The sequence below is a fragment of the Pyxicephalus adspersus genome, chromosome 2, assembly GCF_032062135.1.
Source record: "Pyxicephalus adspersus chromosome 2, UCB_Pads_2.0, whole genome shotgun sequence".
NCBI classification, from domain to species: Eukaryota; Metazoa; Chordata; class Amphibia; order Anura; family Pyxicephalidae; genus Pyxicephalus; species Pyxicephalus adspersus.
Window position 1 is genome coordinate 113,088,844 of NC_092859.1, and position 17,585 is coordinate 113,106,428.

At 39.8% G+C, this 17,585-nt stretch overlaps 1 protein-coding gene and 1 long non-coding RNA gene across 6 annotated transcripts in view; one reads left to right on the top strand and one right to left on the bottom strand.

The window, feature by feature from the left end:
* The window catches only part of NRF1 (nuclear respiratory factor 1), a 34,234-nt gene extending 18,452 nt beyond the window's left edge, over nt 1-15,782 (bottom strand). For 2 of the 5 annotated variants that reach the window (XM_072401881.1, XM_072401877.1), the window contains exons 1-6: nt 8,690-15,072; nt 7,834-7,970; nt 6,961-7,213; nt 3,950-4,064; nt 2,118-2,244; nt 826-966 (exon numbers count right to left, since the gene is read on the bottom strand). In XM_072401881.1, the coding sequence (XP_072257982.1) occupies nt 826-966; nt 2,118-2,244; nt 3,950-4,064; nt 6,961-7,213; nt 7,834-7,839 (642 nt within the window). In that variant the 5' untranslated portion in view covers nt 7,840-7,970; nt 8,690-15,072. Of the gene's footprint in view, nt 1-825; nt 967-2,117; nt 2,245-3,949; nt 4,065-6,960; nt 7,214-7,833; nt 7,971-8,689; nt 15,073-15,663 lie in introns of those variants that run through there. The other 3 variants (XM_072401880.1, XM_072401878.1, XM_072401879.1) reach the window with 3 other exon arrangements.
* Nucleotides 15,783-15,978: 196 nt separating this feature from the next.
* LOC140324210 (uncharacterized) lies at nt 15,979-17,585 on the top strand. Its single transcript, XR_011919513.1, has 3 exons — nt 15,979-16,216; nt 16,385-16,443; nt 17,522-17,585. It is a non-coding gene; the product is annotated as an uncharacterized lncRNA (long non-coding RNA).

Below are 17,585 nucleotides of genomic sequence, written 5' to 3' on the forward strand. Positions count from 1 at the left end.
AGGCTAGTGAACTGCACACCTGATCTCGGCTTCACTTGTCCCTTTTAATGAATCTCTCTGATGAAAGGTTACTGGCAGCTCTAAAGTTGCTGAGCAATCCCAAAGGAAATCACACTCCACCTCAACTCATTCATGGTTAATTTAATCCAAGTGGGACTGAGGAAATCAAAATATAACACTGCTGATCCAGACTCAGAAGCCAACTGTAGAATTCATCACCCTGCCAATAAAGAAAGCAAACCACTGGACTGCTTATGGTTCACTCTTGTCCTAGTATCAGGAAACACCATCCCAAATAAACCGCAAGACAGGAAGGAATTATCTTAGCAACAGGGAAAGTTACATGCCGATACCCCTCTCCTGAACAAAAAATCTTTGCCCCCTCCACGTTACTTCCATTAAAGAGCCAGCTACAAAAAAGTTTCCTTTAAATCTGTACTTGCACAAAAAACATTTAATCCAGTTATAAATTGGAAACAGGCTGCAGTGGCAAAACCCACAACCTTATCTGTGGCTTGATAATGGGTATGATTTTATAGTAAACCTATAAACTTTCTGCATCACTTTTGGTCTTCTGAGGTACCTAATAATGACACCCCTAAATGCTAGCATATGGATCTATGGTTTGTGTGAGGTGCATGCTGTATTCAAATATGTTATACACTGCAGGAGTTACAAAATGGGCATGATTTTTAACTTAGCCTTAATGGATGAACATTAGATTAGCTTTTCTTTTAGCTGTCATAAAGGGGTGCACTTCTGTACTGTGAAGGAGACACGGGAAATGAATATTTTAGGCTTTTAATACACAAGCAGCCTCCTCACCTGTGTCATCTTATCCACAGACACTGGAATGCCATCTATCGTCAGAGGGGGAAGGTCAGAGTTGATGTCTTGTTGCACAGGCGCATGTTCTGCTAGTGCCGTTTCCAGGTCCTCCAGGATCATACTCTTATACTTGCGTACCTATGGGAAAAAAGAGGTGGTAAACAGAGATCACAGCAGCTCTCATCTTCTCAGTGCTTAGTTACATGGCTGCCCCAGGGTTTAACGGCACCTCTGGTAACACAGCTGCCGGCTAAAAATATATATTTTTCAGTGTCTCTCATGGTAGAATAGGCAGGAAATGATGATGAAACTTTAGGTAATACCATTCCATGTTAAAGCAGCAAGGTGAAAATGAAGAAGGCTAATAAGCTAAAAATATAGAAAATGATAATGAAAAAAATTTGAGTCATGTTAAGATAGCTGCTTCTTATAGGTGACCATTAAATACCAGGGTTGCTTTGTGAGTAGTAGAGTTTATGGGACACCCCAAAATGGCTCCCATGACTTGTACATACACAATAATCGTGGAAAGTTAATAATATAATGTTGCTACTACACATTTGCTGTAGCAGTAACAACTGCACATGTGCTACACAATGGAAATACATCCGGATTGGTCCCAGAAAATAAGTCATGGGATAATACTATTTTTTTTACTATCTGATCCTGGCAGCTCTCCTCAGCCATCCCCACCTGACCTTGACTGCTGGCCAGGATTGCACCTAAAGTTACAGCTGACAGCAACTCATGAGGAAACCTCCTTTACCATTCAATACTTTTGCACTCCCCTTCTTACCACCATGCCTGAAACCTCCCCACCACTGACTTAACTCCAACAATGCATGCCCCAGTGTTTGCCAAAACGGTACCTATGCACACTTCTCTGCTTCAACTGCAGTCATGGGGTTCATTCACCATTCAGAATGACATACTTTTGCACACATTTCTCATAATTATGTTACAGGGAACCTATGAGGAAATAAAAATAGCTATTATTGCCAACTTGGTCTTTATAGAAAATTCTGTGGCAATATTTCTAATCACAGCTTCACTTCCCAAAGTCAAGCATGCAGCCACTAAAACCTTTATAGTCCATGATTAAGCAGTTAGGAAACTAAGGTTCGGGATGACAGTCCCACAACATGGACAGGAGAAGAGGGCTTGTACTAAAAATGGAGATCAATTGTACAACGACAAATTCAAAAATAAAATAATAATTAAATGGCTTTAGTTCCTTTTTTTATAATTAAAACCCTCTAAGGCAACATTAAAAATGATAGGAGACTTACAACATTCTCTAGTGGAGCTGCTCCAAACACTTTGAAGACCGGGTTGGGTTTAGAAGGAGAAATACACAAGACAATAGCTTGTTGTCCTACTCTGGTAGTATATTCATCCAGGGTTGCCCTCAGTTTCCTGTCAACAAAAGCAAATCATCAGAAAAGTCCAACAGAATACAACAGAGAAGGATAACAGCTACACAACAGAATTTATGACAGGGGTTATGACAAGCGAAAGTGTTCCTGTTCCTGAATGGGCAAGGCTGGGGATATTACAATCTAATATAGGGTACAATAGAGGAAAGAGTGTACATTAAAGCAATGTAGAAAGTGGAATTATGTACCATATGTGCAAAAGCAGTGTGCAGAATATGAAGGTGAACAGCTTGTGCAGAACAGGGGTGCACAGAGTATATGGGCAATAAGTACAGTAGCAGAGTGTCAATGGTAAGACAAATGGCTGCAGGCAAGAAGGGCAAAAGGTATGATGGCAGTCATTACTACGAGTAAATGTAGAAGAGGGAGTATGGAGGCTATAAAAAACAGACAATATGTGCATAAGGTAGAAAGGTTTTGATGATAGCCATTACTTCCAGGAGAGGAAAAGGCTTGCAGTATGTCAAGGAGAAAAGTACACAGTGTGTTGGTGAGGAGTGCAGAGGGTTTGCTGAGGGTATGGAAGAAATGAAGAGGTAATATGTGCAGGGTAGGGGTGTAGACGGTATTAATAGCAAACAGTTTGCACAGTAGAAAAGTGCGGATGCAATTAAAAAGTGGAGAACATACGCAGAACTGCGGATGGTATGCTAGTGAATAGTACGGTATGTAGAAGGTATGATTGTTGGCAGAAAGTGCAGGAGAGAAGTGTAGAGGGTATGACAGGTATATATAGAAGAGGTGCAGTATACCCATTTTTATTACTTGGTTGTGGAGGCAGATTGTCTTGAAAAACACTTAATGTCTTTTACTTCCTAATGCATTCTCCTTGGTCATAGACACATTTGGATATGGACATGGGCAAACATAGGCGACTATATTCTGTGATGTCAGATCAAAAGTGCACAATGTAGTTAAAAAAGTACTTTCAGTTTTGTGCTTAAGTATCATTAAGCTAATACAATTCTAAACCAAATTCTTTCATTTAAAAAAGTGGTAGGTCTACCTATGGTTTTTATAGATCAAATAATGGCAATTACATTTTTTAGGGACTCTGTGCAAATTTTTGGTTGCCACATTTTTGCTTTATACATATCTAAAATACTAACAATCTTGCTGCAATATTAGAGGCGGAATGGATATGACTACTGCCAGGATTTAGGGGTGTCCCCATTTGGAAGATTACCCCTCACCTCCTGCTGAATATCCTCCAGCAGGAAGACAGACTGCAATAAAACACTGTTTCATTCAGTAAAATCAGAAAGGGTTAGAATCTAGCTTTATCTTCACTGAATGTCACAGGGACAGAATGTTAGGGAAACAGGGTGATAGATTGCAATACAAACGTGTAAGAAGTATGGCTTACTTTTAGGTCCTTCATAAGCTTTTGCATAAATTTTGAGCTGTTGGGAACCATGATAGCAACACATCTTTTTAGAAGTGCATTTGGCAGCACTAGCAGATACAAAAGCATTTACTCTTCATTTAGTGGTACAGCTTGCTTACATTTCTTTGTATTAGGACACTTTACAGCACAGTGAAACTATAGAGCCAGTTTACTTCCTTCCACAAAGAATGTAAAATTCATCTGTATCAAATCAAATGAAGGCAGGTTGTTTTATTGAAATACAGTAATCCTTTTTTTATTTTAATAGGAATTGTCTTGTAAGCAAATAGCCACCTACCGAAGCAGTCTTGTTTGCTGTCTTTTACGTATCGAAGGGTTCGACTCAAAGATGTGAGGTCTCTTGCGTTTTTTTCCTGTGGCCACAGCCGCTGCAGCAGCCATTCCCACAGGGCCTACAAATACACAAGACACAAATTATTACAGAGTTCAGCCATATTTCAAAGAAAAAAGAAGGATTCAATTTAAATGCAACAGAACAAGTGTCAAAATGTCTGGAAGATCTTCAGCTATGAAAAGAACGTGTACAAAGAAATACACACAGGCCACTATTGCTTACTACTCCTTTTGAGCAAATCAAGGCAAAGGCTTGAATATTATCTGGGTTACTGACCAAGACAAGTATGCACATCAACAGTTCTGATTTTATTTTTGCAAGTATGTTCTAGGTCAGCTACTCAAGGAATTTAGCCAGAAGGAGGTAATTCATTTTATCAGGAAATGGTAAGCAACAGTGGTCTGTACTTCTCTATAAAGCAGTAGGGATGTGCAAATAGCTAAAAATAATTTATAAGGCAAAATAGGAGGATACATGTTTCTGTTATTATTGCTGCTTTATAATGGGTATTTTGTGAACAGTTTCCAATGTCTTGACAAATGACTGCATAGGTCCCTCATATATCAGCACCCCTTAAATCAGCACATACCTAATTTTACCTATTTGATAGTGGAAAAAGATTTGCAATGAATTGACTAAGCATGCAAAACTTTTTTTAAAAAAGTAAGCTTGTAATGCTTTATTTGGAAATTCTTTTAGTAATTTTTAATGAATCAAGCCAATACAGATCAAGGTATACTTAATGATTTTTTATTGTGTATGGATAGGCCTCTTACATATTGAGCCCCTTGAAGTCTGTAGATTTTCCAAGCCCTAATACCATATCAGCCCTGTAACTTACTCGTTGCTTTACTAAGTAATCATAAAAGCAGTTATCCTATTTCTATAGAAGAGAATTTACCAAACTGACAAGGGTTCCTGCTCATAATCTTTGCACTTACATTGTCCAAAGGTTATTATTATTATAATTATAAATAAACAGGATTTATAAAGCGCCAACATATTATGCAGCACTGTACATTAAACTGTTGTAAGGGGTAGGTATGGATAATAGAATTTTAAGGAACCAATGATGTGCAATACTATATATAAAAAAAAAACAAATTGTGAAAATGGTTCAGGTAACAAATGCAATAATTAAATGGTCTGTCCCATATAAAAACATGTAATTGCAATGTTTTTAGCACATGGTAGGTTAGATCTAGATGGATGAAGCAGACGCTGCTGATGAGACTTAACTAGGTTTGTGTTATGTCTGCGCCCTCTGCTGGCAAACACTGGAATGAAAGTATAGTTACTATAGCTGCCGCCTAACCACTTTCTTAGGGATGCAAACAGCACTTCTTTCACTAAACAGTGTAAAGTCATTTAAGCTACAGTCATAAGAAAAATAGCTGTAAACTCAATGACAATTGTTGACTTTTGCAACATATTTAAAAAAAGCAAATATTACAGTGTATACAGATAAAGTTGATATACTTGAACAAATAAGACATACCATTGGCATATTTATTCATTCTAATAATTTAAACTATGATTTATCACATGCAAATATAGACATACTTCTTCATTAGCCACCACTTAAAATCCATGAGATTAGATGACAAACAGAACCTCTTTAAGGAGGTATGTATAGCTGTGCTGTCACTAGGCTAGGATAATAAATGCTCAACTAAGGCTCTCAGAAAGAAAGATGTTGGAAAGTAATATTTTAATAACAATATATCACCAAATTTTTTAAATCATTCCACTATATGGAAAATAATCCACAAGCGGGACTCATTTTGAATGACTAACTGGTCCAAGACTGACCAACAGGACTGAGGGTTGACCATTTGATCTTAAAAGAAGTCTTTAAAAACCCAGAAAAAAGTTTGGGCACAGAAGGGATTATATGAAAGTCAGAATTTAAATTTGTGGTAAATCTGTAGGTTTCCCTTTTTATTTCCTATTTAATAACTGAATTAATCTTGCACAGATTTACTTTTTGACTTCATTCATACTACAATAGGTGTTGTGCATTATCCCACAATGCCACTTGCATTGTCCAGTATTTTAGGAAGGCCTCTCCCCTTCTGTTTTTAATGTCACGGCAGTAGAGACTGAAGGGGAAACCTGCCGCCTCCGGTGATACATGCATAGTGAGATCGGCACTTTTTGTTTTTCCTTCACATTTGCAGGAATCACACATTCTTACGCCTGCGCAGCACAAGATCAGGTAATATAAGCAGAAGCTGGAAGAAAAAGAAAGAATATGGCCGAGTCTATTGTCCTGTCCATGCTGGAAAAAAAAAAGGAAGCCAAGTTGGAAAGAGACCCTACTGGATTTCGATTGCAGAAAGATTAAGGGCTCGTCAAGCTTTTTTTATGTTTTAATAGGCTCTGTGTTGTCATTTAACTATACATGTACATAACATGCCCTTTGCAGAAAGGAAAATATGATGACTAGCCAGCTTTTATGAAACTAAACTTAAGGCTAACTTTCTAAATAGGGAATACTTCTTGTCCTACAAATAAAAGTTCATAGGGCGATTCTTTATTTTAGAGTGTAGGTTTAGATTAGATCCTCAGTATGGAGCTGTTAATGAAGCAAAAAGTTACTAGAACAGTTCATGCAGATGGCTGCTGTTGAACTGCATTAGTAATACATGTCAACAGACTACTATTTATCTCAGTAGTGAGGAGCAGATGACAAATCCTACATTGAATTCAGCCTATTTTGCTCTGCATTTCTGTGAATACAACAGGCCCTACTGAGATGGATTTGCACTGCAGACAAAGCAGGCCAAACACTGCACTTTTCATTGAAATAAAAGTACCTGAGTAACTCTGTGTCAGAATGCAACAAGCAGCATGTGACAGTAAAGGCTGCCTTGTCTACATAAGACCTAATAGTAACGAACAATGTTATGACTAAGCAGAAATAGCATTACTTATCAGCGCTTAGCTCTTACCAGCAGCTGCCAGATGGGCAGTTATCTCGTCGGCTGCAGTAGAGTTGAGGATGTCAGAGTCATCATAAGATGTGTCTTCTGGAGAGGATGGAGAATCTTCATCAGCACTTAACATGCTGTGCTCCGTGTATGTGGCAACGTGGACTTGTTGTACTTGCTGCACAGAGTGAGCCACGGTGTGAGCCACTGTATGAGCTTCAATGGTTGTCAGGTTATCCGCCTGTGTCACTGCATGATCCTCCATGGTTGCCAACTATGAACACAGATAAATAGATTCTACATTAAAACAACATTATAGCACTGACATTTTTTATTCCGTGTGTAAAACACTGCTACACATTTCCAGCCTAACCTGTCAACCCTGGAATAAAATCAATTATTTTCATGTAACACAGAATAGATGGGTCTGTAAAGCTCATGGTGTAGTTATTCATATTTATTGGTCTTTTTAGTAATGCTCAGTGTTCCAAACTATAGATGATATTGTTTAACCTGTAACAAGCTGTGAAATGTTATTTTAATGCTTAAAGTATAAAGGTGTATATGTACCCAACAATTTATAACATGTATTTACACACCCATAGAGCCTGTCTGTGCTTTGTTAGAATTGTTTCCAGCTTCCTATGTGAATTACAAAACACATCCCTCCCACATTTTATGGAGAAGGGGGTTCTTTAGACTAAACCATTTACTGTCCTGGGAACATATCACTTCCTCTGCACAGATAATGCAATGTAAGAGTGATTTTATCCTAGGACTGGAAGTGCTTTACTGACAGGATCACCAGATGAAAACAAAAAGCATTAGAAATTAAAACATCTAAGGATTGGTTTCATTCGTACATATGACTTTACACTTTAAATTGATATTTACCAACATTCTCGATCTATCTATATCCAGATGGAGACACGATAATTGTTTGCTTACAATTGCTTGCCTGCTGATTTTCCTTTAGAGTCACTTCAATTCGATTTACTGGATGAGAAAAAAATGGCCCTCGTGTACTAGGCCTAAAGGGGAATAGAAAAGAAATTTTAGAATTCCTACATATACATTTTAAAGATGAAGTTTCATTTGCTTATATTTTTTATTTCTTCCCTCCCCACTCATCACCTTTCCAAGTTTCATATAAAATCTTTTAGTTTTTGTTATATACCTTATTTTAGATCCAGTAGATTACTGGATCTGTGTGTTTCTCTATGCAATCCAGGAAGATCATGGCCTTTACATAGCTTCTGAAAATCACAAAACACTCTGTGTCTTGTTACTTCTCTCAATTCTCAGCCTTGATAAAATCAGTGGGCTGACTTATAGGAGACGTTAAACAAATATTAAACCTTGATGGCTAGATGTCAGCCTGGAGGATTGGGCATACCCGGGCTGCATTTGCAGACCGACCTAGGTACAGGCCACAAGAGATGCCGAGAATCTATGAAGAAGCTCATGTGGGAAGCTCATGAAATCAGAATAACAACTTCAGGGCAAGAGATGAACCCGCGCAACACTGCAATGTTGATGGCAATGTTTTAGTTCAGGAATCTGCAGAAGTGCAGAACAACTGCTTGCTATGGCTTGTGCCAGATAAGTATAATTCAGTCAATATATGAATGCCATGCCATGCGTGTGTGAAGCAGCAAATATTTGCACATTATAAATTTACAGGAGATAAACTGTATACAGGCATACATTATTGTACAATTTTATTATGTACACGTCAGATGATTCTCACCTTAGGGCTAGTATTGAATGAGAATCTGACATGTGTACAGCACTCTTCTGACATTGTTCAATAATCCGTCCTGGCAGATCCACGAACGATGAAAGACGAACAACCTCAATGCAAGAGAAGGGAAGATGGTGCAGCGGAGTGCCGATCGTTTGTTCTCCCCTCTCCAGAGAGCAGAACGATGCTGTATGTACAGAGCTTGTCCATGCCTCTTTCAGTCTTTTGTCGTTGGAAAGCATCTTGAAAGATCCATTCCAACAACAAAAATCTAACGGTTGTACATAGCCCAAGGTAGGTAAAGTATGATAGCAGTAGGGGAACATTTAGAGTTTGTTGATAAATTTAACCTGTAAGGAGTTATTGGATCACATGTTTAGCTGAATTACACATCCTTAGGCAAATAAACCAGTTCATATGTATTTAAATACTAGTACTATCCATTTCCTAGGCATTCAGCTTTAAACAAATTTATATATATATATATCTATCTCCATAGGACAAGTTTGCCTAAGGACACATGGTATAGAGAAGGGATTAATTTAGGTCTGTATGCACCTTTGTTTGGAAACATATCTGGTATATGATATATGATAGGATGATTCAAACTTAAGATTGTTCATATACACTCACACCTGTTAAACTGCTTGTTACAGCAAATATCTAATCAGCCCATTACATGGCATTAAGGCCTTGTCAAGACAACCTACTGAAGTTCAAACCAAGCATCAGAATGGTATAAAAAAAGGAAATTTTAAGGACTTTGAACATGGCAGACTTATTGGTGCCAGGTGGTGAGAGTATTTCAGAAGATCAGGTGGGATTTTTATGAATATTCATATCTAGGCTTTACAGAGAAAGATACGAAAAAGGGAAATGTAAAGGTATTATATTATGAGTAGGTAAACATACGTATGAATGCACAACACATCAGACTTTGAAGCAAATAGAATACACAATGTGGAGACCACACTGGGCGCCACTTCCGTCAGCTAAAAACGGGTACTTGAGGCTACAGCTCCCACAGACTGGGCAAAATTGGACAAGAGGAAATTGTAAAAACACTGCAAGGACTGAGGAGTTTCCATTTCTGCTGCAACATTCTTACAGTGGGGTCAAAATTTGGCATTACCAACACAAACGCATGGTGGTGATGTATAGGTGTGCAATATTTTCTTGACACACTCTGAGCCCCTTAGTACCAACTGAGCACCATTTAAATGCCACAGCCTATCATAATAATATTACTGACCATGCCCATCCCTTTATGATCACAGTGTACAAATCTTCTGATGGCTGCTTCTAGCAGCTCACTGCGCCATGTCAGATAACTTGAATTATCTCAAACTGGGTTCTTGATATAACAAATGAGTTCACTGTATTCACATGGCCTCCACGGTCACCAGATCTCAACAGAATAGAGCACATTTAGGATGTGGCTGAATGAGAGATTCACATTATGGCCGTACAGGTGACAAATTCTGCAGCAACTGCATAATGCTATTATGTCAATATGGACCAAAAAGCCTTAAGCAGAAGTAAACTGGGGGGAAAAAACTCACTCCCCATTACCTCCAAAGATCTGCCGATCTCTCCAGGGGTTTCCTGGATTGGGTCCTGCGTTGTTCTAGAACTTTTTCATCATCTTCATTGCTCTTCTTCCTACGTCACCTGATTTTGCACTGTGCAGGTGCAAGACTGGGTGACGTAGATGGGAGAAAAAAAAAAGAAAGCCGATCTCACTGCACATGTGTGAAATTGAGAAAAAGCTACTTCTGCACATGCCTGAGATTGAGCATGTGCAGAAGGAGCTGTGAGGAGCCTCCTGGCATGTGTGACGTATGTATCCCGTGAAGCTCTATGCTTTTTTTTTTTTTTAAAGAGTTTTAAACCCCCTCCCCCAAAAAAGAAGGTAATTTTTACCCTACATAAAATGGTTGCCCACCCTTTAATGTAAGGTAAAAAAATTAGTTTAGGTATGCTTTAATGAATTACTTTAGGGTAAAGCTGATCAAAATCATTTGAGTTAGATTTACATTTGCAAGTTAGGTTGCATTGGTGTACAGCTGCAATCTTCAAATCATTCATCATCATCATCAAATTCTAAATTGTATTGAAGTTTGGGCTTTGACTAGGCTTTTCTAAGACATTTATTACTTCCCTTTAAACCACTGTAGCTCAACTTTAGAAGTATGTTTAGGGTCATTGGTCTGAAGGAATGCAAACTTTTGTCCCAGCCTCCAACCTATGGCGCTCTAAATCAAGTTTTCATCAGGAGATTCCCTGTATTTAGTGTCATCTATCCTTCCTCCATTTCTGGCCAGATTTAAATGTGCCTGCCAATATAAATCCCACAGCTTGGTGCTGCCACCACCATTATTTTACATTCTTTATCTGGTCACTCGTCCATAAAGCCCCACGCTGTGGAGTGTTCAGCTTAAAGTGGCCCTATATACAACTATTACTGTCAGTGGATCCTTGCAGTTTCTTTAAAGTTATGCTTGGTGTCTTTGTGATTGACTTAGTAATAACTAAAAGGTGCTCCAAAGGCCATGTAAAAGTCCAGGATTCTTTTTAATATATATTATGTACGCTTCCTAACAACTTGGTCTCTGACCTGTTTGTAATGCTCCCCATTTTGTTTGCTCAGTGGTGTGACATACGGGGAGCCTAGAGAATGGTTCTATTTGCTGTATACAGACATAACGTGACACTTGGACCATATTCACCTTGTTATGTGACTCAAAGTCAAATTGTTTTGACTAGATCCTATTTAGGGGTCTCCTGGTAAAGTAGTTCTCTCTAGAGCAGTCTTTCTTGATCTTCCTAACATGGTGTAAAATAATTTTAAGATTTCAGATAACCCATTATCATTATATTCAGAGCTTACAGTATTATACTGTGGTATAGTGTGGTCACCCTTACAGATAGACAAAGATCATTGGTTTCAATAGTAATTGACCTAACAGGTCCAAACTGCTGATGGCTGAAGTAACCCCTCTAGTGAAGAAACTGCTCTAGTGCAAATTTGCTGAGCGGCCCACCCCACAATTTCCCTTCCTGTCCCTAGCTGCCATCTCACAGCCACCAAGTCCAGGCTTTGTGCAGAGTGTGGGCAGCCTGCCAGCTCGGATGGGAAGATGCATATATAAAGCTTCTTTTGCTAATTCAATATCTTCCTCTGATGTCTGCTGGCAGAACTGACAAACTGTTACTCTGACCTTTGCTACAGGTCACATCATTAACTATTTGTTACCCACACCAGAGCCCTGGTGTACCGGTGTACCATGGTGTGGGTTTGCTGTATAAGGACAGACTTAAATTTGCAATGAGAGCCAGCAATCCTGCACATAATTTATCGTCTGGCACCTTGCCAGCTACACAACCCTTGCACTGCAGCTCTGATTCCTAAAGAAACACATTTACTAACAACCAACAGTGAGTGGTTCAGAACCCCTTACTACCACCCCCATTACTCTATTGGTCTGCCTAGGTATTTGTCCCAAGGAAGTGTGTGAGCAATCAGTAACCTCATTGCAACCGCACCGCCAGTCTGAACTCAGCCTAAGGATTTCTTTGCTAAGGTGACAAGGTGAAATGTTTCAGCCATAGCAGATGACGGAGGTTCTAACCCAATATTTGTCAGTACAATTAGGCTATGTACACACATTCAATATTTGTCATTGGAAAAGATCTTTCACAATCCTATACAACAACAAAAGACTGAATGAGCGTTATACATACAGCGTTGTTCTGGCCTATGGAGAGGGGAAACAAAAAAAGCAGCACCTTGCTGTGCTCTCTTTCATTCACTTGTATTTTGGATCGTTGGTAGATCTGCTAGGACAGATCCATGAACCAAGTAGGATGAGCGTTGTACACAAGCTAGATTTTCATCGGATACCAGCGCTGAAGCAATCATCTTGACATGTGTACGTAGCCTTACACTTTAAAGTGGAACAACGTATAGAGAGCAAAGATTTGTGAGCTTTATCCTAAAGCCTAAACGTTTTTTTTTTTCTTTTTGGTTACAGCAGTTATCTATATGGTGTGATATGAGAGGCAGTGCTGCCTGCTGCTAATCTCATGAGGTGTACTGATGTAACTACAGAGCTGCATATTGTTCCTCATTACTAGACAGAAAGCTGCAGGATTTATCCAGTCTGTTTCCTGCATTTCTTTTATTATCCACCCATAATTTGTATGATGTGAAGTGTGTTTCCACTAAAGCTCTGCATTCTCACTTGCAGCAGTGGAAGTTAGAGTTGGTGTATATTGGATTAAAGCAGAACTAAACCCTTTTTTAAATAAAAAAAAAATGTAATGAGGCAGGTCCTGTATTGCAGAAAGGGCAGGTGATGTCCCTTCTGCTATAAAATAACCTTAGCTGCCTTATCAGTTTAATATATATATATATATATATAAATATATATACACACACACACACACAAACACGCACTGAGATATCCCCATTTCATAGCAAGCAGCATCATCATCTTTCATCTCTTCCTGGTTTTGATCTTCAGCCATCTTGATTTGCTGAGCTGTCGCTAGTCCTGCACAGGAGTTCATTCAGTCCTGGCAGCAGCAGGGGAAACAAGGCTGGGGATCCTGGCATGCTCTGTGTTTGCCAGAAGACAGCAATCAGACATGTAGGTATGTTTTATTCCACAAGGGAAATCATCTGTTCCTTTCTGCAATAAAGAACTGCCTGATCACAAATTTTGTGTGAAACTTTTAATTCTGCTTTAAAGCCGCTCAATGCACCACAGTGACCAAAATCCTGTATCCTGTAAGAGCAATAGCAATGTGTTGGCTGCACTGCATTGGCAAGATTGGCAATATGATTTAATTACAACCCGGGGTACCAAGATCTCTAATGCATGATGCCAATAAATGTGTCTCCACATAGAAATACACAGCACTGCATAATATGTTGGCACTATATAAATCCTGTTTAATATTATTATAAAAATAAAATTGTGTAACAAAGCCTACAGGAAAGAATGTGATGAACCCTTTTTTTTTCCTTTTTGAGGTTTAGTAACTTGCCAGCCATTGAACAGTTGCACTGCAGCACTGGTTCTTAAAGAAGTAACATCCAGACACATGACAGTTGGTGCCAGTGAGCAGTACTAATACCACTCACTGCTGTGGGAGTCACTACCATGCAGCATCTCAAGAGGCAACAGTTCCTGGTGCAAGTAAGCAGCAAATGCACTGTAACCTCACCGAAAGTGTGAACCAAGCCTTACATTTTTTTTTATATTTATAACAAACTTGTAATCAAAAGTCCTTGATAATGAAAAGTTGCAATAATTTGAAACTAGGAATAGACATACCAGTGATAATCCTCTTTAAGGAAATGCATTCTTCAGGTGCCCCTTCACCTGCCAGCATTCTACCACTGTATGCCAGTAATAGTTTGCCACAAACACAGTGCCAGTAACAGCAAAAATTCGCCCACCCTCTGTAGTGATTAGTGGGAACATTTATAACCCCTCCATTATTTCTGTTTAGTGGTCATGTTCATGTACACCCTCCCGATCTTATTCCCTGTTGGTGTCAGGCTGGGAGTGTTCTATCCTTGCCAGGCAGTGCCAGCACAATATGAATCCTGGAATGTGTAATCAGCTTCTCATCATTCTCCTGCTTCTCTACACGGTACACTGTCATAGACTTGTATTATGACAAGGGGTTATAGAATGCTGCCATACTATAACACTGCACAGCAGGAAGCACAGCCTGCATATGTAATAAATAGGACAACAAATTATTTACATATTAAAAAGGACTCTGCCAGGGGAAGGCTCCTGATTTTTCTCCAATGGAGTTTAGTAACAAACCAATCAACTCATCTCTTTCATATTGCTATGTCCTCCCAGCAGAATACCTGAAAAGGCCAAGTCTAATTCAAGTGCTTATACAGCTTGCATTAAATTAGGCTCTTTAGAATTTATTCCATAGGGTGTAGCGTACATCTGTAAAAGCCTGAGTATGTGACAAAGTTACATTACAAAAAAGAGGAAATATTCTCATCCAATGACGCCCATCAATGTGGAGTTAGGATGTTCTATGTTAGATTCCTCCTATATCACAAGTTAATCTCCATCTATATCTCTGGTTACAGCTCTGTCACAGCCCTGTGCACTGCCAGGTGAAAGAGGAGATACATCTGGGAGAAGCAAGGATCCTCCAACAAATTACCATCAACAGAAAGGAAACAATGCCAAGCCAGACATTACATGTTCATGTCACAGATCTTGTATGTTTGTCAACCCATCTCACAGCCAATCCTAATATAAGAGATCATAGAGCCGCTGGATCTCATTTATTAAAGCATCATAAGTGAACCTGGGTGATCCAGCAAACCTGGTCCAGGATTGCAAACCTTTCTACGTCACGGGGTGAATGTGTGATTCTACGTCACGGGGTGAATGTATGGCACACAAAGCAATAATACCACTATCCCCATATACACTGCACATTTCAGATGTCAGCCTTGGAATGGAATCCTCTGCCATGTCTTGTCTGAGGCCTCCCTATGCAATGTATGGGAGCTGTGATGTACAATAGGCAGCACAGATCTGATGAATAATAGAATGAATACATGTGCTATGGGGGGAATGGCTGTGACCATGTATGGAGTATTGTCATATAACAGGAGATTGTTCTATAACATATCGATGTGTGATCGCACAGACAATCTATAGCAGAGTCCTCTCAGTGACCAGGCACACGATTCAGGCCGCGGCTTCTCATCACCCTGATAAACCATAGACGGGCCTAGCGCGGCCTGCAGCCTCCTCCCCGCCTTTTTCTAACCCCACAGCCGCCACCCAAATCTCGGTCTCCCGCTGAGCTCCCCGGCCAGCACTGTGCGGGGCGGAGCTGCTGGCAGAGCCCCGGAGCCCGAGCTCCGTGTTGCGGCTGCGCCAGCAGGGCTGAGATAGCTGGAGATTGCGCGGTAGGGCACTCACCTCAGAGCGGCTGCGCTACACCGAGCCTGCGCCGTGACACTCTAACTGGGACCTCTCTGAGCTGCAATGGCTGCGGGAGCCCACGCTGCACACGGCCTGGGCTGGAGCTGCGTCAGTGCCGTCATGACGTCACAATCTTCTTCGTGTGGCGTGCTGGATGCTCCCGGCAGCCATATTGAGAAGGTCAATAAAGGCGTTCTTTGTATGTTTCTGAACCTAAATATATTTAATAAAACCTAGGGATGATAATGCGATATACAATACGTGTTTTTTTCTCTTTTCTATTTTAAGAATTTCTGACACCGCCCACTATAGAAAACCATTACAGCTGACACACAAATCACAGAACCCCACTATTACGGAGGGGTCCCGGCTACTTCCTGGGCCGTCAACAAGAAACCTATTCTGCTCTATAGGATAAAGTTCCAGGGGGCGGGGTGATCGTCGTCACTATAGCAACCACTGCAACACTTGTTGCCTGGGCAACGCAAGATGCAGCGAGGAGAGCGAATCCAGCAGCGAGAAACCACCAGACACTCCAGGCCAGCCCTGTGTATGTATTCACCGCAGCCTGATACAGCCAGAGAGAGAGTTCGTATGAAATGCATGTCAGGACATTACCACAGGACTGTACCCCCTCCCTCCAGATCACCTATAGAAGTGTGCCCCCTCCTGTGTATTTGCTACACATGCACAATAACATTTCTCCTTTTTTCTGCAGGAAGTGAGGTCATGAAGATATAAAATCTTGTTGTATTTGTCTTCAGTGGGCTCAGCATGGTAATAAATACAATCTACTGATCTGTTCTCATTTCTTATTTAAACCTTAAACAAAGTGTACTTTATAAAAAACAAATTATCACGAATCATTTTCAAGATGATCTGCTATGTTGTTGTTTTTATCTAATAGTTTATAGCACAGAAAATTCCAGAAAGAAAGCTGATGTTTTTAGGAAAATATTACCCATGGCATATGGTACACTGCCCATACACTGAGGAATGATACAATCTGGTGAATAGATTGTAAACTCTTCTGAGCAGGGTCCTTTCCTCCTCCAGTGTCACTGTCTGTAATTAGCAACCCCTATGTAATGTACAGCACTGCGTAATATGTTGGCGCTATATAAATCCTGTTAAATTAATTAATAACCATTATTATTAATAACAATAGATCTTTAGGGATCACTGTACCCTTACATGAGATAAACTGTGCAGTGCATGCTGAGTGAAAAAGACAATTCTGCTTCATTTCTATCCATCTATCTTCATTGGCAGCAAAAACATTTGGTAACTGCACTGCTTTCCATCCATGTAAACAAGCCATAAAGACCCATTTAGGTCCATGGATTGTGGTAATGTCCCTGATACCACAATGCATGGCAATGCTGGAAACATGAGATGTGTTGCATTGCCATTCCCTATAAATGGCACCCCAATGCGTTAACACAAACAACCAGCATTGCAGCACACCTCAGATTCCAGCAGCATATGATAATGTGTTGTGTTAGAAGAAAGGGCAGGGTGCTTCTTTTTGTATTTATTTTTTAATAGGAAGCCTTAAACATGCTTTGAGGCACAGATCCAAATGGCCCTTAGTGTAACTTAACTGCAGATCAGGGCTTTGCTGCATGATGTAAACCTCAGGTCTAGCTGAAAAGAAATACAAACCCTTTGGCAGGTGCCTACTGCCATGTATTTCATCTGTGGGTTTAGTTTTAATTCCTTATAGTAAAACAGATTTCTATATATTTGCTAGGAATTCAGCTTTATTACTTCATTGGTGTATGTAATATACTTTACACCCCTCAAATAAGTATCCTATAAGATATTTAACAAATGCATGACTTTTGTTTCCTAGCCAGCCAAAAAAGCCAAATCGACGGGATCAGCCAAGTCCCCTGCAAAGGGAAAGAAGTCAAAGA